This window comes from Eretmochelys imbricata, chromosome 1 (genome assembly GCF_965152235.1).
Source record: "Eretmochelys imbricata isolate rEreImb1 chromosome 1, rEreImb1.hap1, whole genome shotgun sequence".
Classification (NCBI taxonomy): Eukaryota; Metazoa; Chordata; order Testudines; family Cheloniidae; genus Eretmochelys; species Eretmochelys imbricata.
The window spans coordinates 272,954,887-272,978,650 of NC_135572.1; the positions used below are offsets into that span (position 1 = coordinate 272,954,887).

General features: G+C 43.6%; 1 protein-coding gene across 1 annotated transcript in view; it reads left to right on the forward strand.

The window, feature by feature from the left end:
• SLC5A8 (solute carrier family 5 member 8) overlaps window positions 1-23,508 on the forward strand; it is a 42,037-nt gene extending 18,529 nt beyond the window's left edge. Inside the window, exons 7-15 of the mRNA XM_077807657.1 lie at window positions 3,576-3,705; window positions 5,258-5,346; window positions 7,492-7,604; window positions 9,067-9,134; window positions 9,453-9,539; window positions 10,971-11,182; window positions 16,708-16,811; window positions 19,261-19,346; window positions 23,377-23,508. Of these exons, the coding sequence (XP_077663783.1) occupies window positions 3,576-3,705; window positions 5,258-5,346; window positions 7,492-7,604; window positions 9,067-9,134; window positions 9,453-9,539; window positions 10,971-11,182; window positions 16,708-16,811; window positions 19,261-19,346; window positions 23,377-23,508 (1,021 nt within the window). The remainder of the gene's footprint in view (window positions 1-3,575; window positions 3,706-5,257; window positions 5,347-7,491; window positions 7,605-9,066; window positions 9,135-9,452; window positions 9,540-10,970; window positions 11,183-16,707; window positions 16,812-19,260; window positions 19,347-23,376) is intronic.
• The last annotated feature ends 256 nt before the right edge of the window (window positions 23,509-23,764 follow it).

Sequence of the window (23,764 nt, forward strand, 5' to 3'; positions counted from 1 at the left end):
CCCCTCCAGGTGAAAGCTATGTTTTTAGAATTAAAATGCTGAAGGTTAAAGCAGTAAGAAAAACTAGTGTTGTAGGCAATCAGATTTGTAACAGGAATGAGTTGATGTGCATCATCATTGTATCTCCAATGCCTCTTCCTTGGTCATGCTGCTTTGTTCAGAAGATCAGCCTTTACACAGTCAGAAGGCACATCTCACTTCAACAGTGGATTGCTCATGTATGGGAAAGAGCTTCATGTGTCATGCTTGTATGGCATGTCATTGATGTTGACTCTTCCAAGCATCCCTATCTGAAGCTATATTACTTGGTTGCACCCTGCCCACCCCCTGTGCAACGGGATCTTTTAAAGGCATCCTGGAAGCAGTTCAGTTGTGACCAGAGGAGTCTGGCACCATTGGAGTCACATGGCCAGAGCGGCTGTGAAGATACAGTGGTTCCATGTGGATGGCCTTAGCTTCCCAGGAATCTGTGCGTGAGCCCTGAAGCCTTTCCATTTTAATGGGAGAGCCCTGCTCTTATTGGGGAGCACTTCTGGAAATCTCTGCAAGGAAAACCTCATGGAGAACTCTTTATTTAGCCCCCTTCTGCCAGCTTTCCTACAGGCAAGGGTCATTGAGTTTACAGCTGCTGGTCACCCTATCTGTGCCTGAGAATATGATCATTTCCTGAGGCCTGGATAATTTTCAGCATAAACACTGCATCTCCACAGAGGTGTAAAGACTGGCAATACAGCAGCTGCCTAGTTTCTTTTGCAAGAGCCTTAAAACCCTCACAACAAGATTCACTCTGGCCCTGCTCTTTGTGTGGTCATTTACACCAGTGCACAGTAGATGTGAAACGCTACCACATCAGAATGGTAGCAATTTACACTCACATTACACTGATGTAAAGGATTTACAAGGTGCAGTACAATGATGAACTGGGCTCACAGTGTGAATGATTTCACAAGTTCCATTCCATGCCTTCTGGTAACGCATGAAACCATGGGATGAGAAAAGTATCTCAGGATTCTTGGCTGTCTCAGATAGGATCTCACCCCACCCAAGATATGCACCTGTACTTTTGTGACTAGAAAGCACAACCAGCAACTCAGATTCTTGTATTTGAACAATGATGTATTCCCTTGAAAGAAGTACAGGTGTTTAAAGTGGAAGAATCATAAAATTCAGATAAATGCAGGTGTGATATTGACTCATCAGCCTACGGTTTATTACCTCTTATTTTTCCCCTTACCAATCCCTGGCTTCAACTCTTCAAAGGCACCACACGATGGTTTGAATGTTGAAATCTTAAATTCTTATTAAAAAGCAAGACTTGCATAGTCTTCCCAGACACAATGCCAGCTTTGAAGAAGAGTATTCCACCCAGTATTACTCATTCAGAATTAGTGGGAGCAACTCATTTCTTAAGTCATACAGTGTCACTCTGAACTAGGATTAAAGTCAGGACAAGATCAAACAAACACTGATTGTCATTTGACATCCAGCCGCCAACATGGTTTAAAAACAAGATTTGAAAATGCTGTGAGTAATCGGGGCATGGTCATACTTTTATGCCTTTAATCATTCAGTTGATAGCAATTTTGTTTTATTTTTAACTATAGTGACCTAGGCTAAAACATGCTACTTAAAGCCTTGTCTACCTGTGAGAGTTGTACTAATTTAACAAAATTCTTCTGCATGTCCATTTTCAATCAGTCTAAGAGTACCTTTTCTCAGTTTAGCTTATATTGATAAGGAATCAGGTTATGGTAAATTGATATAAGACACACTCAACCCTATATGAGAGGGTCCATGATACAAGGTTGGAACATTTTAGCTAAATTAGTCTAGAAACAAATTTAGCTAAAGCTTTGCAATTTACATGCATAGACAAGGCCCAAGTGTGACCACTGGCAGTGAGGTCACCCAATCAGCTTTAACATGCCCAGGTTTTGTTATCAGACACTTGATTTAAGTCAGGTTGTCTCTTGTGCTGATGAGCTTTACGAAGTACACCAGGCTGCAGGCTCAGTTATATTACACCAGTGCACCCAATAACATACATTTCCATCCCCGTTAAGATCTTCAAGAGCAGAGCTACTCTCCTGCACACATCCCAATGAACCTTCTAAAGTAACCCGGGGCTGGTGCACTTTCACAGTCACTGGAAGCACTGAATGGCCCCCTAAGCACCCTCAATGCTGATACACTTGCTTAGGTACTGGAGGTACCAATGCAGCTCTGATTGCTTGGCACAGCAGCAGGGCCTCAATGGCAATCAATGGACATCAGGCAACGAAATGGCTGCTGGTTAGAATACAATTAATCTTATAGAAGCACAGGGAAAGAACCACGTGGTTGAAGAACATACCGCATTGTGGGTTGCAGTAGGGCACCGAAGATGAGCCAGAGGGTAATTAACTTTATGAAACTAGGACCCGTCTAGAGCTAGAAGTACCTAGACACCTCCAGTAATCTGCAGGAGCTCCATTTCTGTAGAGAAGGAAGCCAAAGTGGACAAGAAGATTGAAGCATTTTGAATAGCCAATATTGAATGAAGACCTAGGGTAGCAGAGGTTGTATTAATGTTTGAAGCTGGAGCCTTTTTGGGCTAGTGCTGTCAGGAGATGGAGTCAGTTTACTACATCAGTCTGCAAGACTACCTAGGCACTAAGAAGGAAAGCTCACAGACTGTGAGCAGTCCATTTCCTTCTAGAAGCAACAGCTTTGAGGGACTCCATGCCAAGTCAGCAGGAGAAGGGCGTGCACCATGGCAGCCTTCCAAGGTGTGCTGGCTTTGTTAGGGGACATTTACAAAGTTCTTCCCCATTGCTTCCTCTTGGGGCCCTGGCACTGTTTAAGAACAGTAGAGCTGTATAGTGCAAGACACCAGAGGCACAGGAATGCCGATGCTAAATAAGGGGAGCCCATACATCTCACTAAGACTGGATCTAGGGCAACCACCCCTGAAACTCCCTCTGAGGTTTGAACACACTGGGGAATGGGTTGCTCCCTTCCTGTGGTCTGCAATGAAGAAATACAGTGAGACATGAAGAATAACCACAGAGGTCACATGATCTCATGTTTAGATTTCATTGCAGGATGGACCTCTGCTATTGGCTATACAATACCAAAATTAGAATAGGGGGTTTATATTTAATAACTGTCAGCTTAGGTGATCATGTATTTGGAGCCATATTGTGAACCCATTGCTAGTGCCAGTTATGCTCATAAGCAATCCCATGGACTTCCACGTCACTGCTTGTGTGAGTAACTGTTCACTGGGTTGGGAAGGGGCTCACAGTGTGGCTACTAGTCTATGAGCTACTCTCTGGCTTGTCATGTTTTTCAACAGTTCTGTGTGTTGCTGGGAGTTAGTGGCTTTGCACTGCTTTAGTAGCCAGACAGACCACAGTCTGTAACTAGACTAAGAAGTGTTCAGTTAACAATGTTTCTCTTTTTTTTTGGCTGCCAATGAGGAAGTGAATACAGGTACAGTAGGACATCTGCATCTTTAGCAACATTACAGTACAGTGCTGCACACTGCTATGGCTAACTCTTTAACGTTGTTGTTTCCTTTCATGTTTGTGCAGATCTCTCTATATCAACCTTTTGGGACTCTGGGCGATACTTGTCTGTGCTATGTTTTGTGGACTAGCAATGTACTCCATATACCACGATTGTGACCCATGGACAGCAAAGCGCGTGTCAGCACCAGACCAGGTTTAACACTAAACATCTCAGTGGTTTAATAGTTGGGGATGAATTAGGATTGCTGCCCTTAGGGGCTGTTCCCAAGGTATGAGGCTGAGCCCACACATCTCCAGTGTCGTGGGTGCTCTCAGACTCATAGACATTAAGGTCAGAAGGGACCATTATGATCATCTAGTCTGACCTCCTGCACAATGCAGGCCACGGAATCTCACCCACCCACTCCTGCAATAAACCTCTCACCTATGTCTGAGCTATTGAAGTCCTCAGATCATGGTTTAAAGACTTCAAGGTGCAGAGAATCCTCCAGCAAGTGACCTGTGCCCCATGCTACAGAGGAAGGCGAAAAACCCCCAGGGCCTCTGCCAATCTGCCCTGGAGGAAAATTCCTTCCCGACCCCAAATATGGCGATCAGCTGAAACCCTGAGCATGTGGGCAAGATTCACCAGCCAGATACCCAGGAAAGAATTCTCTGTAATAACTCAGATCCCACCCTATCTAACATCCCATCACAGGCCATTGGGCCTATTTACCATGAATAGTTAAAGATCAATTAATTGCTTAAATCATGTTATCCCATCATACCATCTCTTTCATAAACTTATCGAGTTTAATCTTGAAGCCAGATAGGTCTTTTGCCCCCACTGCTTCCCTTGGAAGGCTATTCCAGAACTTCACTCCTCTGGTGGTTAGAAACCTTCGCTAATTTCAAGTCTAAACTTCCCAATGGCCAGTTTATATCCATTTGTTCTTGTGTCCACATTGGTACTGAGCTCTCAGGATCTGTCCCTTTGGAAAGATACATTAAGGAACATTTTGGGACACTTGAAACCCAGGAGTGTATTTTATTTGCAATAAGGGATGACAGGGCTAATAAAATAAAGAGCCAGAAATCCTCTTATTCCCTAGTGATACATAGGACAAGGAAGACCAAGTATGATAACCCTATGTAGGAAACTGGATCATTTTCTTTTTTGGGGGAGGGTGGAGGTTGCTCCCATGTGCTACAACCAAGAGACCCAAAACCTATGGCTCTCTCTTCCCCCTGAGATCCACATGGCTCAAGGGAGATGCTGAGAGACAAGGGTGGTCTCCATGGAGGCTCTATGCCACTGCCTTCTCTGCCCCCATCAATCACTGAGCCTGAACCCCTATTCAAAGGATGTGCCCCAGTCGCGTGGGGGAGAGGAAGCATCTCAGTTAGCATTCAATGAATCAGCATGACTGAGGCAGGGAATCACTACAAAGAGGTGGGGAGGGAAGATTTTAAGGGAAGTGGCAGATCCTTCAGTCCCACCACCTCCAGGTCCTGGCCCCTGGCAGTGGGTCTCTTGGGGCTAGTTGAAGGGAGCAGTGAGGAGAATAGTGCTATGAAGGCAGCTTTATCCTCTTGGCTTTGTCAGGTATTCATCACTTCCATCTGAATAAAGTGTAAAACAGAGGACATTTAAAATTAGAATAAAGGGCAGCATGAAGTTTGGATACATTATAAAAGCAATACATTAAAAGCAAGAACACAGATTAGGTAAAATTATAATATTTCTCAATCTGTATTTTTTTCAGCTCATGCCATATCTGGTATTGGATATTCTACAAGATTTTCCAGGGGTACCAGGGCTTTTCGTGGCTAGCGCCTACAGTGGGACATTAAGGTAATATAATCATTCTGAACTCAATGACATACATTGGCCGTTTTTATGCATGCTCATTGGAGCATAAATTGCATTTACACGAGATCCTTTTCATTTAATTTCCCTGCATGCATATGTTGCCATTCTTTAAACAGGGACAAATTAGAAGCTGTTTAATGGGTGCATCTTAAAAGCTTTTCAGGCTTCACCAGTGGAGCTTTAAATTTCCTGGCATTGAAGCAATTTGGTCTCCATTGTTAACAAATTCCACCAACAAGGATAGTCTGAGCCTTGGCGTTATAAACTCCATTGTCATGAGCAAAGTATGGCACTTACAAGCTCTGCCTCACTTTACTTCAAAGCTATTACTTCACTAGCTGCTCCTGTAAATTCCTGAAATCCTATAGGGAAACAGGGTAGCTGCAGCTTAAGGGAATTTTCTACTGCTAATCCTTCCTTTTCCAAAGCTTCAGAACTGTATTTTAAAGCCTTCTTCCTACGACTTAAGAAGCACATTCTGCTCATTAGGGGCTATTTACAAACTAGTGTTTGGAATTTAGAAATACAGCTGTTTTGAGTTTATCCTGTGAAAATGGTCAGAATATTTTGTTTCAAATGGTGGTGGTTAAAAAATGGATTTCCCACCTTCTGATAATTGAAAAACAACTGAAAAGATTTTTGCTTCAAGTTTCCAAAGTTGTATACTTTCTGGCAGCGACCAAGCATGGAAAATTTCAGCCCTTAATGTGAACATTTTGGATAATCTTGAGTGTGCAAAAATCAGGGATTAGAATAGAAATGGTTAACAACCTTATCTATAGCAGTCATACCCAGAGCAACTGTTATAATGCTGTGGTTGAATAATTTTTTGACTCTTAATATTTGTAGATATGTAAGTAAACATGATGATAAGGGCAATACATTTTCACACTTTGGGGTGCAAGCTGATTGCTTGTGAGAGTAATGTATAAAAATGTCTGATACTGCACAGACTGTGGATTGTAGGTGATTGGCATTTTGCCCTTCCTGAGAAGCACAGTGACTGGGCCACTACAAGAGGCCAGATACTGGACTAGATGGGGAAGAATAAAATAATACTTTCTCACCTTAATAAATTCATGTTTGTAAAGTGCTTTAAAATCCTTAAATGGAAGGGGTTGCAGAAGTGCAAATTATTATTGTAACTCTGGTGTTCTACTTGAATTCTGTTAATTAGTTAATCTTGTCAGACTTTGGCCACCGGTGGTGCCACCGGAATATTAAAGAGAAGGGAAATAGTAGGCATTGTGGCATGTTTTTCTGTAAGGAAAATGTGTCTGATACTATTCTATATGATCCAGGATGTTCAGAGTTATTCAGTAGTAGCTAGATCTGCTTTCAGGAGAGAGGGGCTGATGTTTCAAGTGTTTGGGACAAGTGGTTCCCTTGGAGTCTATCAGATGCTCACTGGAGCTCATAATTAACCATTAAGTGTGCGGAGATGCGTATTTTGTGTGTGCTGTGGTCTGCACCGCGGCATACTCATTTTCCAGCCACAATACAGGCATGTCATTTTTAAGATTTAGGCCAAGATTTTTCAGAAATATGTGCCCAAAATTAGGCTCCTAAATCTACATCTAGGCTCTTTAAAAAGCAGCTGATTTTCAAAAGTGTTGGTGCACAGCAGTTCTTACTGACATTTGAAAACCAGCCCACTTATTTAAATATGGATTTAGGATCCTAGCTTTAGGCTCTAAGTTTTGGTCTGAGCCTGGAGAGTGCATCCAAAATAGTCAATGAAATGCCATACGATGTACATGTACCTAGCCCAAAGGATGCGATACATATTAATGAATTCAAAAACGGTTTTAAAATACCAGTCATCCTTTGATCTATAGCAACATATGTTAAATTTTCTTCCACTCATTTGTCTGGTTGCTTCTTTTTCTTAAAATATGCATTATCCTCTATGAGAACAAATATTTTAAGCAATTGCAAAATGTAACAGATAGTGCTGTCAAATTTTTTTCCATTAGTAATAATAATTTCAATATGTATCGTAGTTACAGCCACATAAGGTCTCTGACATTGTTGCAGACAGTATCTCTCTGCCATTATCTCAATTATTAAGTGTTTGTAATCTCAGTTCCTAACAAACAAAAATGTTTCAAATTCTGTCATCTGCAGCACAGTGTCCTCCAGCATCAATGCTTTAGCAGCTGTAACTGTTGAGGATCTCATTAAACCTTACTTCAGCTCCCTCTCTGAAAAGAAACTAGCTTGGATTTCCAAGGGGATGAGTAAGTTTGTGAGGGATATTTTCTACTTTCGTCATAAAGAAGGAGGGCTTGGTTTAGATCTCACTTATAAGGGTATAAATCAGGATTAACTTCATTAAAGTCAATGGCATTACACCAGTATGAAACCTGTGTGAAATCAGAATCAGGCCAAGAGTTTTCAGCTGTGGGGGAGAAGGGGCGCAGCTATTTAAAGTGAGCATGGAAAAGGGCATCTTGTTTGATCTTTAAGCAGTAAAGTTATATTGTAGTCTTATTCAATCTAGATTCCTAATACAAAAGACCCAAAGGGTTTGGGTTGAAATGGCGTTATTTTTCATTCCATCTGTCAGAAGGCAGGTGCATGGGATAGAATTTTGTGATCAGCTACTTGAACATGGAATTATTTGGCAGGGTACATGGCTGGGGAAATGTGCGGCATCGCACTCTCCTTCTAGAAAATGTGAGGGTTCACGACCGCTACAATACACCCTGAAGCCCTCAATCTGTTTAATGCCTCCAAGCAACCAATCTCAGAATTTTGAGTTGAACATACAGGACCAGATCCTCAGCTGGTTTAAATCTGTCACGTTCCATTGATTTCTTTGCTAGCTACATCAGTTGCCATCAGTGGAAGATATGGCCCACAGTGCCCCAGGTAGTTCGCTGGGAAAAATTAACATGTCTCTTACTGTAATAAGGTTAGTAAGGGATAGAAGAGTACAGCCAATTACTTCATTGTATTCCCGAGCAAGAGACCATGCCCTGCCAGTGAGCACACCAGAGCCGGGAGGGGTGTTACAACAGCATTGTCACCTGAGAATGTAGTTTCTTAAGCACTATTAATAACTTTTAATGCCAGCTTTTGTTTGCTATGGGAATGGAGGCTCACAGGTCTGAACTTGGATAGTTGCCTGACCTCTCATATTAAGCACTGGGATTAATGTGTCCCCACTGTAGCTGTAAATTAGAGCTTTGTGAGTGGTGGATGTAACTAAAGTGTTCATCCAGCATTAGGGACCCTGGGAGGAAGAGGGACTTCATTTGCTTAGGCTGCCTATCTCCTGGCAGTATGGGAAATTCTTAGCCATGGAACTCCAATAATCTAAAAGTGTTTTCACTGGAACAAAACTCAGGTCAGACGGAAGATCTGTTCTTCAAATAAATAAAAAGTGTTGGCGCAGAGGATTAGAGCAGGAATGTAAGTGATTCTTGCTGTGCGTATTATCCCCTACTCATCCCAACTTCTTTTTAAGATTTAATCTTTCAACTAATCTTCAGTGACCACATATTGTAAAAGGATTTGTCATGTTTGCACGATCCCCTCCTGAGGTAATAAAGTGCCTGGCCTTTTGTTGGTTTGACCATTCTCAGAGACCATCCTAACTGCCATGTATTTTTGGCTTTGTCAGCAGTAGTATTAGATTGGAAGGAAACTTAACTGTAGAGATTTAAATTGATACATTTGTCTTTCTCACCCATTCAGGTCTTTTTTATGGAGGCGTGTGCATTGCCATGGCCGCTCTGGCATCCCTTCTGGGCGGTTTGTTACAGGTGCATGTTTAATTGCTTTTCACCTCTGTTTCATGAACTAGAAGAAATTATTGAAAAGAACAATCACTGGCTACTATTAAGTGATTAACTTTTATCCTTTAATGAGTATTTACCTTGGAAATTCTAGGACTGAATCCTGAGCTGGTGTAATTCAACAATGGAGCTACACCAGTTTATTCCAGCTGAGGATCTGGCCCAGAGCCAGCTTGAATCCCTAATTGCAGATATTTCATTTCCTTCCCCTCCCCCATGGTTTCATGTTGCAGGTTTTGGCTTTGCTGTGTGATACTTGATATGAGACTTTGTTTTCTTCCTCAGGCAGCTCTCAGTATTTTTGGTATGGTTGGTGGCCCTCTTCTAGGACTGTTTTCTTTGGGAATCCTCTCCCCCTTTGCAAACCCTATCGTAAGTATAAGCTGTGTGTCTTGCGGTTGCGAAATACAATAGTCATTTTGGGGATCATTTCACTCCCCTCCCTGCAATAATTTGTTTTAGGCATCATGGGAGATGTTTTAGATTAGTATTTTTCATACATACCCCCTCCCCGCCACATCCTCTTACCCCAATAGTTAGGCAATAAAGCCAGTATTTTAGTCTGAAAAAAATATAGTTAAAAATGGAAAGATTCACTAATCACTTATTTTCTCCTTGTTCCCTATGGCTAAAGCAGTGATTTGTCTTTGCACAATGCTGCAGAATCAGTACTGATGTGCTGTAAACAGTCTAACAAGAGCAGTGTGTTGTTAGTTTGTGGCCTGATGACATTTACTTCATAATTATGGCTGCAAATTGAATTTCCATTATAAGCCTGTTTTGGCCACCCTCATCTAAAACACCCACCCACACCCACACCCACACCCACACCCACCCCTTAGATCTGAGGCCAAGGTAAATATTACCTATGAGTCAAAATGAATTGCCCAAGGCATTCCTACATTATGACACTCTAAAAACAGAGGTGTTCTCCAGAGTTTATAAAGTCTAACATTTTGGTGTTTGTAGCAAGAAGCCTTGAGAGCAGGAGAGAAGTGAAATTTAGTTCTCTGGACACATGTGAGCTGAGAGTTAGTGCACAGCACCATAGTTGATAAGAGTCTAAATCAAATATTGTTAACTTTTGTATTTGTAATATCTCTGTGGTCTGCAATGAATTATGAGTGAGATTCATCCCTGTTCAGAGAACCAGGGCAAGGTCTACACAGTACTTAAATCCCAATTAAATTCTTAGTTAGTCCTTGGGGACATTTTCTAAAAAAATTGAGACTGTTTTTAAAAGAGGTAGGCATGCTAGTGTATAGGCTCTAGCAGCCTGGATTGCTATTATAACTGGCTGCAGCTAAATCAGAGTTTAATTAATTGCTCAGATCTTGAAGAGAGTTCCTATCTTTAGAAAAGGTAAAAGTGTTTGCTCTAAAGCAATTCCTCCTATTGCAGACAGAATATTGGGGGGAAAACACATGCACAAAATTCACAATGTACCTGCTCCAAGGTGTTAGGACAGCTTATTCAAATAAAATAGCAAAACAAAATAAAATAAAATTAAAAAAAAAAAAAAGGCTTCTGCCTTCATAGTTTCTACCTGATCGAAGTTGTTTAAAAAAATCACGGGCCAAGAATTTCAGACCTTAGCGCCTAAAGTTAGACTCAAGCCCATACTTAGCCATCTGATTAAGTGGCCTCGTTTTCAAGTGTTGAGCACCTTCCAACAGCTCCCATTTAAGTCATTTTTGAAAATTAGGCCACCCAGTTCTGAAAAATCTTGACAGTGTTTTTCTTTGTCAACCCTCTTGGGTTTTTTTGCTTTACATTTCAATCCGATTTTACTTTGTTTTACAGGGTGCATTTGTAGGTCTTATTGGGGGCTTTACTGTTTCACTCTGGGTTGGCATTGGGGCTCAGATTTACCCTCCACCCCCTGAGAGAACTATGCCATTAAACCTCACAACTATCGGCTGTGATATAGGCAGCCCAGGAACAGGAAGCAACTGGACTGCAACAACCGAAATGCCAACTTTAACAACCCTTGTACGTCTGCAAGGCACTGAAAGGTATATAACAAATCGGCCACATAGTGCACCAGTCCTTGATTTAAAATGTTGTGACCATCTGTACAAGATTCTATTACCACGACAACCAGATACACAATATATTCCTTCCCCCCTTAATTAGAAAATCCCCTAAATAAAACAAACACTAAACTAGAGAAGGATAGACTGCCTCCCTTCCCGGCTAAACCCCAGGGATTATTTTGCCCTGTAACCATGGGTTTGCCCTCGCTAAAAATCCAGCCATTGAGGAGGCCTTCTGCCTCTAGCTGGATTATGGCGGACTTCTGGTGTTGGTGCACCTGAAAGTGTCTTGGGCGCGGGCCTGACAATGGGCTCAGGGTTTGGAGGGCGAATGGGTGAGGATGTGGTATAAGCTCGTGTTGGGCAGAGGGGTATCTCTGCCACCGGCAGAAATGGAGGGGAAAAGTCAGGAACAGGTGACTCTTGATTCGGTGTCTCAGCGGAAGTGGTGAAGTTAGGCAACTCAACTGAAGATATGTCCTGAGGACTGGTATGACCTGGCAGCAGCTGATCTACATGTCACCGCCAGGCGAGATCCTCTGCAGTCCGGACTGTGTAGGAAACAGGCCCTGTTTGAGCGATGACAGTGGCAGGGACCCATTTAGTTCCAGAATTATAATTCCGAGCCAAAACCGGATGTCCCAGGCTAAAGGTTCGGCCTCTTGCTCTGGGTGCACGCCTGTTGACTTGATCTTGCTGCTGACGTTGCACAATTTGTTGGGGTTCAGAAAGTTTCAGCAGATCAAAGCAAGTGCGCAGCTGTCATCCCATCATTAGAAAGGCCGGGGATGCCTTGGTCGTAGCATGAGGTGTGTTTCTGTAGGATAGTAAGAAGGTGTCCAGATGCTTTTGAATGGATGATTGTCCCCTTGCCAATTTCAAAGCTTGTTTCATTGTCTGCACGAATCTTTCGGCTAATCCATTGGTGGATGGATGATATGGTGCTGAAGTGATGTGGTGTATCCCATCTGCCTTCATAAAATTCTGAAACTCTTGAGAGATGAACTGTGGTCCGTTGTCACTCACAAGTTGTTCTGGCAGACGAAACGACTAAAGAGTCCTCACAGTTTTTGGATGGTACTCTCTGCAGTAGTGGACTCCATTATAGAGACTTCTGGCCATTTAGAATGGGCATCTACCTCCACCAAGAACTTGCTTCTTTCAAGGGGGCCAGCATTTTCACAGGTTTTCAGGCCAGTCCCATGGGTGTAGGGGTGCTCACTGGGGTGCATTCCTCACACCCTGACATGACATACAAGCTCTTGCCTTCTCTTCAATAGCACTGTCCAATCCAGGCCACCAAAAATAGCTTTGTGCAATTTCCTTCAGGCGCACTATTCCACAGTGACCAGATTGTAGCTGATCTAACATCTGTGATCTCAGTGGTGGTGGGATAATGACGCGTCTCCCCCACAACAAACAACCAGATTGGATCGATAACTCTGTCCTCCTGGACATGTAGGTAACAAGGTTGGGTGAGACTGGAGAGGTTCAGAGAGATGTTCCATGCATCACCAGGTCCATAACATGGGACAATACTGGGTCAACTCGATTTGCCTTCTTTACCTGAGTAGTGGTGATAGGTGTATTCTCTACCTGTTCAAAGTAAAAGATTTCCTTCTGGGCAATATCTTGATGTTTGACTGGCAAAGGCAGCCTTGAGAGATCATCCGCATTGCCGTGCAGAGTGGATTTCCAATATTTGATTTCATATGTGTGCGCAGAAAGCAACAATGCCCAATGTTGCATATGACTAGGAGCTAATGGGGGAATGCCTGTGTGGGGTCCAAAAATTGAAGTCAGGGGTCGATGGTCTGTGAGAAGAGTAAACTTCCGTCCGAACAGGTACTGATGAAATTTCTGAATTCCGAAAACGACTCCCAATGTCTCACATTTGATTTGGGCATAGTTAGTTTCTGCTTTGTTTAGAGTGCATGACGCAAAAGCAATAGGTCTCTCTTCTCCCGAAGGCATAATGTGTGACACGACTGCTCCCACTCCATAAGGGGATGCATCGCAGGCCGGCTGTAGGGGTAAGGATGGATCAAAGTGCATCAGGACTTCAGAATTTAGCAGTGCATCCTTAGCTTTGTTAAATGCAACCTCCCAGGCTTCAGGCCATTTCCAGGCCTTGTTCTGCCCAAGGAGTTCGTGAAGTGGTTTTAGCAGTGTGGCTAACGGTGAGATGAACTTTCCATAATAGTTCAATAGTCCTAGAAACGAGCAAAGCTAGCTAACGTTTCGAGGAGGGGTAGCCTCCACAATAGCCTTAACTTTTGCAGGGGTCTTACAAAGACCTGTAGCATCAATGATGTGTCCCAAATATTCAACAGAGGGCTGGAAGAATTCATACTTGTCTTCATGGATTCATAGGCCATACTCTTCCAGTCTTTCTAGGGTAGCCTCTAAATTCTTTAGGTGATCCTCCTCATTCCTTCCAGTGACCAGGATATCATCCAGATAGCACTGGACTCCTGGCAAGCCACACAAGATCTGGTCCATAGCCCTCTGGAACAGGGCGGGAGCAGACGTTATTCCGAAGGGTAGGCGACAGTATCGATAAAGCCCCTTATGCCGATAATAGTCAACAGTTCTGGGGACTTTTCATCAATGTGCATCTGTAAATACACTTGGCTCAGATCAATCTTACTGAACTTTTGTCCCCCAGCCAGGCCTGCGAAGAGGTCATCGATGTGGGGAAGCGGGTATTGCTCTGCACTCAACACTGGGTTGACAGTGACTTTAAAATCACCACAAATCCAGAGGGAGGCATCTTTCTTCACTATTGGAACAATTGGAGATGCTCATGGGCTATGGATAACTGGTATTAGGATTCCATTTGTGACCAGGTGCTCCAGGTCTGCTTCAACCTTCGGCCTGATGGCATATGGCACAGTTCTGGCTTTCAGATATTTTGGTTGACTGTCAGGTTTAATGTTCAATGTCACAGTGATTCCCTTCATACTTCCCAGATCCTCTCCAAAAACAGCAGTATGTTTCCTTAGTATAGCAGGCAGACTGGTTTCTTCTTTAGTCATTTGGTGCTCTTCTGCCCAGTTCAGCTGGATCTTCCTAAGCCAAGATCTACCCATTAAGGCTGGGTAATTACCTCTCACCACAAACAGTGGCAATTTAGCAGCCTGTCCATTGAGCTCCACCTTAACATCAATAGTGCCCAACATGGGCACAGCTTCTCCCGTATACGTCTTCAGAATTGTTTTTGTTGTTTAAAGCAGAAGATGCTGTAGCTTTTCTTTATACACAGACTCAGAGACCAGCGAGACAGCTGCACCGGTATCCATTAGTATAGGTTTGCCGTCCAACAATGGGGTTACCCAGTATTCATGTGAGCCCACTGCCAAAGACAAAACGTGGAGTGGCTCTTCTTCTTGTGATGAGGTGTCTCCTTGGTCATCCTGAGTCTGCTGTAGGGTATGCAGGTTTCCCTTTTTGGTCGGCCAGATCACAGGCCTCTTTTTCTTTTGTTTACAGCATTTTGTGTTTTCTCCTACTGGGGGGCGCTTATCGAACCCCCTGGAAGTCAGTAGGCATTGGATCAGTACTGTAGAGTTCTACAGTTACATGTGCCTTATTGGGAACTAGTTTTGTTGCTGCAGTGTGGATAGGCAAAGGGGATTTGTGTTTATTTCATACTGTCAGGGTTGCTGCTGTTTTACTATCTAAGCAGGTTAAACCTTGAGGGTGATTAAGAGTTTTCAGTGAATCTTCCAGCAACAGTTTACCCAACAGCATCATATCTATGCGGAAGTAACTAGCCACGTTCTGCAAAACCATAAGAGTGAAGTGCAACTGGGTGAAATGCTGGGGTATTTTTCCTCTGCGATTGTTATATTATCTTACATTGTATTGTGTCATACAGTCAAAACAGAACAACCCCCCCCCCCCCCCAAGAACAAGACGTAGCAGTTCGATTAAATTAGATTAAAAGACAATGCTTAGATTAAAAATTCTAAGGGCTGTCAATTCTTATGTCTCAGGACATAACTGGGTCAGCAGCTGGGTATCCTTAGGAAAAAGTTCCCCTTAGCTGGTGTAGTATTGCATGGTTAGGTGAATTGGGAGTTTCCTAGGCCTTTCCCTGAAGCAGCTGGATACCTGATTAGACGGATCACTGCTCCCGCGTTCCTGTGTCTATGTACTGATTCACCAGCATGAGGGGTGGGATGTTACATATAAGAGCAAACAAATCTTAGACCCCAAAGCACTTGCGTTTAGTAGGTTCTGCAGTATATCTGTTCTGCTTCAAGCAACTATTTAGAGTAACAGTGGATAATTTGTTACCGTTTCTAAAATGAAAAACAAAGTTTCAGTTTCAGCAAATTTAAATGGTCATCAGTGTAAATTTAAGTGCCAAGTAGGCGCCAGGCAGTCACGTTTCTATGGCCATCAGAACAAAGCCATACGTGCTTAAAGACGTTGGTCCAGACTACGTGCTTCTCTCTGTGGCATGTTGCAAAGGGGATCAAAATGGTGGTTTGTTGCTGCTGCTTTGTAGCACAAAGCCCTTCAAGCAGAGAGCTGAAACCTAGTTGACCGGACCCTGGTTAACTGAGATTTAGTGCACAGCATCATCGATAATAAGAGATCTGCAGAAGTGATGGCGCAGTCCATGCCTAAGACACCAGGGACACCGCCACCCTCCCCAAGAGAGCCACAGGGCTGGCACGCCGTTGGTGTAGCCTGGAGAGAACTGGGCGGCGCTTCTCTGGCTCAGTTGGAGCCCAATGCCCCTCAGCGGTGGGAGCCGAATGAGCCATGCCACCATCTGTGCTGCAAGGGGAAGCGGCAGTGGCCCTGGAGCTCCTGCCTCCCAAGGGCCAGCTTCGGCTTAACCCTGGGCAGCCACACCCCTGAGCCACCCTGCCTCCCCCAGCTGCAGCACGGGCCTCTCCCCTTCGCCTCCCAGGGTGGGACTGAACCCTGCGGGGCGTGGTGGGACAACAATGAGCCCGGGGGAGGGGGCGGTGAGGAGCCCAGGTGACAAGGGGTTGGGGGCAGTAAGGAGCTGGAGGAGTGGTGGGGGGGGCAGTGAGGCACCACTCAGCAGAGCATAGCGGAGTGAGGGCAGGGCCTTGGGGGAAGAGGCCAACCAGAGACGGGGCCGCGTTCTGGGTGCCAGTGCCCCCCCTCAGCCACACTTCTAGGGAGCTTCCAGTGCTCCATAGCCTCTCCAAAGGAAAGACTCACACGCCGCCTATGGCCAGACTCTTCAGTTCTGGCCAGAATTCCTAGGGGAGGAACGGGCTCATGTGATTTTACTGTCCATGGCCCATTCACCCACCATACTGGCCTGATACTGCCAGTTTTACCTCAGAGTTTGAGTGCCAGGTGGGTTTCTCTACCGGAGAGTAGCATGAGGCACATTATTTTTTTAGCACAGAACGTTTCTTATATTTACTGTCTTAGTGCCTAGTTTTATGCATTTTCAGGTTGTCTGAATTTTGAAGAAGATTCTAACAAAATGTTTCCCCCACTTTTCCTAGACCTGTCCTGGCTGATTATTGGTATTCCTTGTCGTATCTGTACTTCAGCACACTTGGGACTCTGGTCACAGTACTTTTGGGAATGATTGTCAGCCTCTTAACAGGTACTTTTTCCAGAGTTTTGGTTTAACACAACTATACGTTGTTTTCCACATTAACGTGCACACACATGGAACTGTCCCTATTACGAGAAGTTTCAGTGACCGCTCTGGTTGAGCGTGCACTCTCTGGTTTCATTCACTCACAGCTTTCTAGAACCTTTATCTTTTGGCCTGAAATTTTCCAGACATGGTCTCTGTCCAAAGGGGGCATTTCTTTCTCCTTTGAATTGTGAGGTAGTAACATCAGCAGTTTTTGAACCTGAGGAGACTGGGGCGAAAAAAATCCATTTACCCATTGCATTAAACCTGAGCTGGGGCTGAGGCTTCAGAGCTGCCATCCAGCATGGAGATAGCCTGGCCTCAGGAGAAGCATCTTTCCTTCTCCCAGAGGTTAGTAGTGGTTTTGCTTTGAGTGAGTTAAAAGCATTCAAAATGTGCTTACTGAGCATGCCCAGTGCCCATTTTCACTATGCTTGCCAAGCCATGCTCCCAAGGAAGGGTTCATGGTGTAAAGCCATGTCAGCTGCCCAAGGAAAAGTCTAGTGAAATAGATTGCTGCAAATTACCAAGACCCTAAGAGTAGGCATGACAGTTGGGATCTGAACCCCGAGATCCCAACCCAACCCTCTGATTTTGGTTCCAGGAAAATCCAAAATGAGGCTATTATCCAATTTGGATGCGGTAGAAAAAAACCCACAAAAGTGCAGCTGATCTCTCAACATTTCAGGCCAGTGAGAGCAGTTGGATCGTAGACCTGATTCAATCTAACTCCTAACCTAAAACTAATCTAGACCTGAACCCTGCATGCTCAGCTCACCACTAAGGCCACACATACTAAAACATAGTGAACAGGATGGTTTCCATTAGACTCACTGCATGTAGAAGCGGAGGAGAATAAGGCACATCGTCATTGATTTCTTTACTCTAGAATTCCTCAAACTCTTTCTGGTGCTCCCAGGAGTTCTCTCATTTTCCTTCCTCCACTTCCTCCTCAATGCTTCACATCCAGGGCTGGATTTAGGGGCAGGTGACCCAGGCAACTGCCTGGAGTACTGGGCTTGGGTGGCATCAGGCTCAGGGTGCTGTTTGTATTGTTAGTAACCAAAAGGGAAAATAAAATGTTTGAAGTAAAATGTTTCAGGTGTTCCGTACGTGGATTCATTTTTCACTAACCTCCTAGAATGTTCTGGACCTTTGTAAAATCTTGTGGAACCTTCCAGACTAGCTTATACATGGCATGAATAAATACACATTTACAGATCCTGGAGTGCAAATTTATCATCTTGAGGGATGACATGGATAAATTTGCATACATTTGCATATCCCTATCATGACAGGAATAAATCATGCATACAAACTTTGCATTAAAGTCATGAAATGGGCTACAAATTCAATAAAAAATAAGGTATTGTGACAAAGTTCCTCCTCTGCTTTGGTGGGTCCTGCGCTTATTGGCGGATTTGCTTGCCTCAGAGGTTCACGGCAGCCCGCAATTTGGCCACTTCTGTGGCTCAAATATGCCGTTTACTCAGTTAGCCTCATCACTGGCCAGCATGGGGAAAAGGAAGAAGAACAATCCCTGCAGTCTCTGCTGATCCACCTAGTGGATCAGGGAACAGGACAGAGACCTTCCCCTCTGGTGGAAACCACAGTCCAGGTCAACTCCTCCAGTATCAAGTAGGGAGTTGGGGGGATGGAGGGATGGGGGGAACCCGGGCTCACTCTCTACTCTGGGTTCCAGCCCAGGGCCCTGTGGATTGCAGCTGGCTCCTGTAACAGCTACGTGACAGCTACAACTCCCTGGGCTACTTCCCCATGGCCTCCTCCCAATACCTTCTTTATTCTCACCACAGGACCTTCCTCCTGATGTCTGATAACGCTTGTACTTCTCAGTCTTCCAGTAGTATGCCTTCTCACTCTCAGCTTCTTGCACCTCTTGCTCCCAGCTCCTCACATGCGCACCACAAACTGAAGTGAGCTTCTTTCTAAACCCAGGTGCCCTGATTAGCCTGCCTGTCTTAATTGATTTTAGCAGCTTCTTGATTGGCTGAAGGTGTTCTAATCAGCCTGTCTGCCTTAATTGTTTCCAGAAAGTTCCTGATTGTTCTGGAATCTTCCCTGTTACCTTACCCAGGGAAAAGGGACCTACTTAACCTGGGGCTAATATATCTGCCTTCTATCACTCTCGTGTAGCCATCTGGCCTGACCCTGTCACAGTATTCAAAAGTTTAACAAATGGAGGGGGAGAGGGCGCCGAAGATGCACCTCGCCTAGGGTGTCATCTGGTCTAGGACGGGCCCTGTTCACATCATGACAATAGTCCTTTAAGACAAAGTGTGTGGGAAGGCTGGACACAGCAGGTAGCTGGCATCTGATGTACCGTTATCAGTTGAATAGGATTACCTTGTTAAAAACAGTTGATAAAGAATTTAACACTGTGGGTATTTTGCAGGAGGAATAAAGCAGAACATAGATCGTAAATTCTTGCTGACCAAAGAGGACATACTGTCCAACTTCTCATTTTCTAAACCCAAGACAGTAAGTATAGTTATGTGTATCATTCTAGTTTGCCTCCTTCAAGCAATCTGTCCTCCTGGGTAACAGAGACAAATACACCAGGGTGGGGGTGTTACTTTTTCTAAAGAAATGGTTTCAGTGTTCATCCACTCTTTGATCCAGATCCTGTCCTTTCAGTTTCTTCCTCTGTACAATTCAGTATTGGTCACTCCAAACATACAAGATGTGACTGGGATCCCAGGGGGGCCACACTGACATTGCTCAGTTAGGGCAAACTGCAAAGAATGGGGCAGACAATCACAAAGACTGGTGGTTATTCTGATACTTAGATTCACCAAGCCAGCAACAAAACAGCTTCTACAATACCTTACTGGTTACCCAGAAGCCAACAACACAGTTCCATTAAAGCAACCCAGTCTTTGTCAACCCAGACAGCCAAGTCAAATATTATGAGGATTACTGAAAATCTTGTTCATCATATAAAAAAGTTTTACCAATCCCAAAGGATCGGACACATTACCCACCAGGTTAATGAATATTTTAGATCTTACTCAAATACACACTTACAGCTAATTCTTATTAACTAAAGTAAAATTTATTAAAAAAGAGAGTTATTGGTTAAAAGATCACTATACATACAGATGTGAACTTAGGTCAGTTTCATAGCAGAGCTGGGGAGCTTTAGAGTTACAAAGAGTTCTTTCAGAATTAGTCCATAGGTTTAGTCCAATGTTCAATATCAGGGTGATCCACAATGGAACTGGAGACATCAATCTTGTGGCTCAAGCTTCTCCTGATGAAGCATAAGCGGATTTGAGATGAAAGGATAAGGTCCCAAGACACCTTTAGAATGTTCCCGGGGAAGCCTCTTGTCAGCATACAGTCCTTGGGTGAACCATAGTGTCTCTGAAGTAACTTCCTATTTCCTAAACATCACCGGTAATTAGATACATGGATTAACATAAGGCATTGCCTATCTCCAGCCATTTACATGTGATTTATCACAAACTTCAAAGAGAAATTCAGACAGTGATATTAATACGTATACAATTCATTTAAATGTTAACGTCTTCTTTTGATCTCTGAATTAACAGAATACAGCAATAGACAGGAACTGTTCGTTAACCTCTAACAATATATATGTAAATACACAAAAAACACAGCATTATCTATCTATATCTCTCCAAAGGTTGAATTTGGGTCAATTAGCCTGCTGGCTGTGTAATCCTGTCTGGCTCTGTGTCACACAAGGCAGACAATAGCATAAGCACACCTTAAGAGGCAATAATGTGACAGAAAAGCAAGAGCTTCCCCTAGGGGACTACATTTTTTTCACTTTTCTCCCCCTCACCTCATGCCCCCCTACCCATATGAATGGCTGATCCAGTAGGAGACACTGATGCTTTCTGATATGACTACTTCATTTAAGGCAGCAGCTGTGCACAAGGTATATCAGGATTAGGTAGCTGGCATAGACAAGGCAGCTATTTATGGCTACAGTAGCAGGTAGTATTGGGCTTTGGGTCAGCAGATTAGAGAGAATAACCGAGCGCTCCCTAGCTAGCCTCATAAAATGAGGGCCAGTGGTGCCTTTGCACTTCAGCAAAGCTTTCTTGTTTTGTAAATCTGTTCTCGATCTTATTTCTGACATTGGTCATTAGACCAGCTACAGTTTGAGGGGAAAAATTTCCCAGCCTGTTGATCCACATTACACACACCTCCATTCAAAAAAGAAAAGGGGAAAAAAATGGAAGAAAAAAGTATTGAGTAGATTGGAGCTAAACCGCTCAAAAATATAGTTAGATTATTAAAGAGCCAACACTTCTTAAAGGAAAAATATAGCTTGTTGGCAGCTGCCTTTGGCAATGCTGTAGTGGTCCGTCCCCTTGTGTTAAAATAAACCAGGAAAAGTTTCAGCAGTCAGGGAGCAGCATTTTAAAATACGTCCCTTAAACATGGAGGGCCAGAACCTCAGAGGCTTTAAATTGTCATAACTCCATTGACTTGAGTGCAGCTACAACAATTGCCACAAGCTGAGAGTCTGGCCTGGAGCCTTTATCCAGTGTGGGGCTCACTCCCCTGAGGAGTCTCAATGAGAGTAGCTGCTCACCTGTGTGAGGAACAGGCTCACAATGCGGCCTTTAGCATTTAGATAAAAAAAAAAATTAACTGCAGGTCACCTCTAAGGTCTATGTTTTCAGTACACTCAGTTAGAAAGAATGGCTAAGGCAGCCATTGGCTAGTGCGGTGTGCCACGTAGCAAGCATCTTTCAAAGATGATCCAATTTGCAGACTCTTCCCCTTATGAAAACCTCATGTTACTAACTATATACAGTAGAGGTAGGGTTGGTTTTTTTTAATACGTTACATGTTATTTGTCCACCTAGAAAATGGACCAGACCCTCAGCTGGTGTAAATCAGCGCTGCTCCTCTGACTGCAATGGTGCTCCACTGCTTTACACCAGATGAGGACATAATGCCATGAACCAAATGTGCAAGTGCATGCCAATGCTGATACGCGCAGATTAGCTGGCCATAGTCCTTGGATCCAGATACAACTGGCTTATTACATAGAGCAGAAACTGGGTGGAGAGTGGGTGAAATGATTACTATTAAAGACTGTCTAATTATTGAGGCAAAATATGTGGGTGCCTTCCATTTTGGCTGAGCCAGTTTAGGCAAATGGAGATTTCTGTTTAGGTGTAGTTAGATGTAAGGAAGATGCATTCTCTGAAGCAAGGAGGCCAGTAAACTCTGATTTTCACTGATGAAATGCAGGTAGGCACCAGGATTAGAAGAACAATAGCTCCTGGTGGTGATAACAAGTTGGTACACAAGAATACAGGAGCTATTCTTCTGAGGCCAGGAACAAGTGTTAGATGCATTTTGAATGACAATAGCAAAGTATGTGATTAAACCCACACATCCTACTCGTATATCTAGAGAAATTCCAGCTGTTGCAGTGTATATCAGTTTATGCTTTCTCTTCCATCTACGTGCATCAGCCTGCTCTGTCCTACTAGTTAAAATCCCCAACTACAGGCTTGATTCTTCCCCCCATTCACATCACTAAAACTCTCTTGACTTCAGTGGAGTTACGCCTGATTCACTACCGGACTAGTTCAGAGCATCATAATGTCAACGGAGAGACTCCCATCAACTACAATGAGCATTGGATGGATCAGGCCCTCATAGGAGAATCATGCTCTTCTTTTTCACTCTCACAACCCAGAAACAAACCCATCCCAGTATTGCTCTGTGCAAGCATAGCTGGTTAGTGTATTTTCTCCATGCTAAAGTCTAACTGACCCCACCACAACTTTTAAATCAATATGGAAAACAATGGTGCTGGCCCTGTGTTTGAATAGCGACTCTGGTTGCTTTTTAACTTTTATTTCTTATTTGAAAAGCTTGATAGGAAACTCTCCTTGCTCAGAATTAAGGGTTTGTTTGGGTTTTTTTAAAATGAATTGAAAATGTTGAAACTAGTTTTTTTAAAAAAATGTAGTGACTCTTGATCTCCTATACATTTAAATGAGAAATTTACATCTGATGCAAGTCCCCTTCATGCAGTCAGCATGATGTAAAGGGGCCATAGTGTAAATGGGCAGTATCTTCAAACCCACCTGAGTCCCATTCAAAGTCAGTGGGACTTAGGCTCCTGACTCGGACAGGTTTGAAAAACCTCACCAACTAAGAATTAGGCCCTACCTATAAAAACAAATCTATTTATTTAATCTCGTTCTCCCTTGGAATAAGTCAGAAATATTATACGTTTCCATTCCCCTTCTTTCTCCCTTTGCTCCTTCCCTGGGCCTCACTCTTTCCTACTTCTTTTGAAAATATTTAATGTTTGTTGTGTGAGATATGTTTTGGAGCCTCACTGTAATGCATCCTGTGTATGTCACCTGAGCAGCAAGGACATCAGGAAGTGAGAGTTAGTTTAGAGGACGGATCCAGCAGTAGACAACAGCGATAGTGCGTGTGTGTATGTAGGGGGTGTGAGCGCGTGCACATGATTCCATGCCTCACAATGTGAACTCTTTTTCAGAATGAGAAAGTGGAAGTTTTGAACTGGAAACCTTTCACCATGGCGGAGGAAGGAACCGACAATCCAGTTTTCAACCACATTGAAATGAATGTCACAGAAAATAAAGAAAAAGTCAATGGTCCCCATGTATGACTTAAGAGGACAGTGTAGATGTTGTGTTAAAGACATTGCCGGCATTCCTGTGAAGAGTTAGTTAACCACCCAACTTGGGGTTACGTGCAGTAATCCCTACTAAACTTCAGGCCATCACCACATTGGAATGACCTTTCCATTAAGACTGATTCCAAGAAAGGAATCAGAGCCTATTGGGCCGACGAAAAGGCGGGTAGTGGGTACTTCATAACATACAACTCTACTTATTTTGGGAGACCTTCCAAAAGGCATGCAT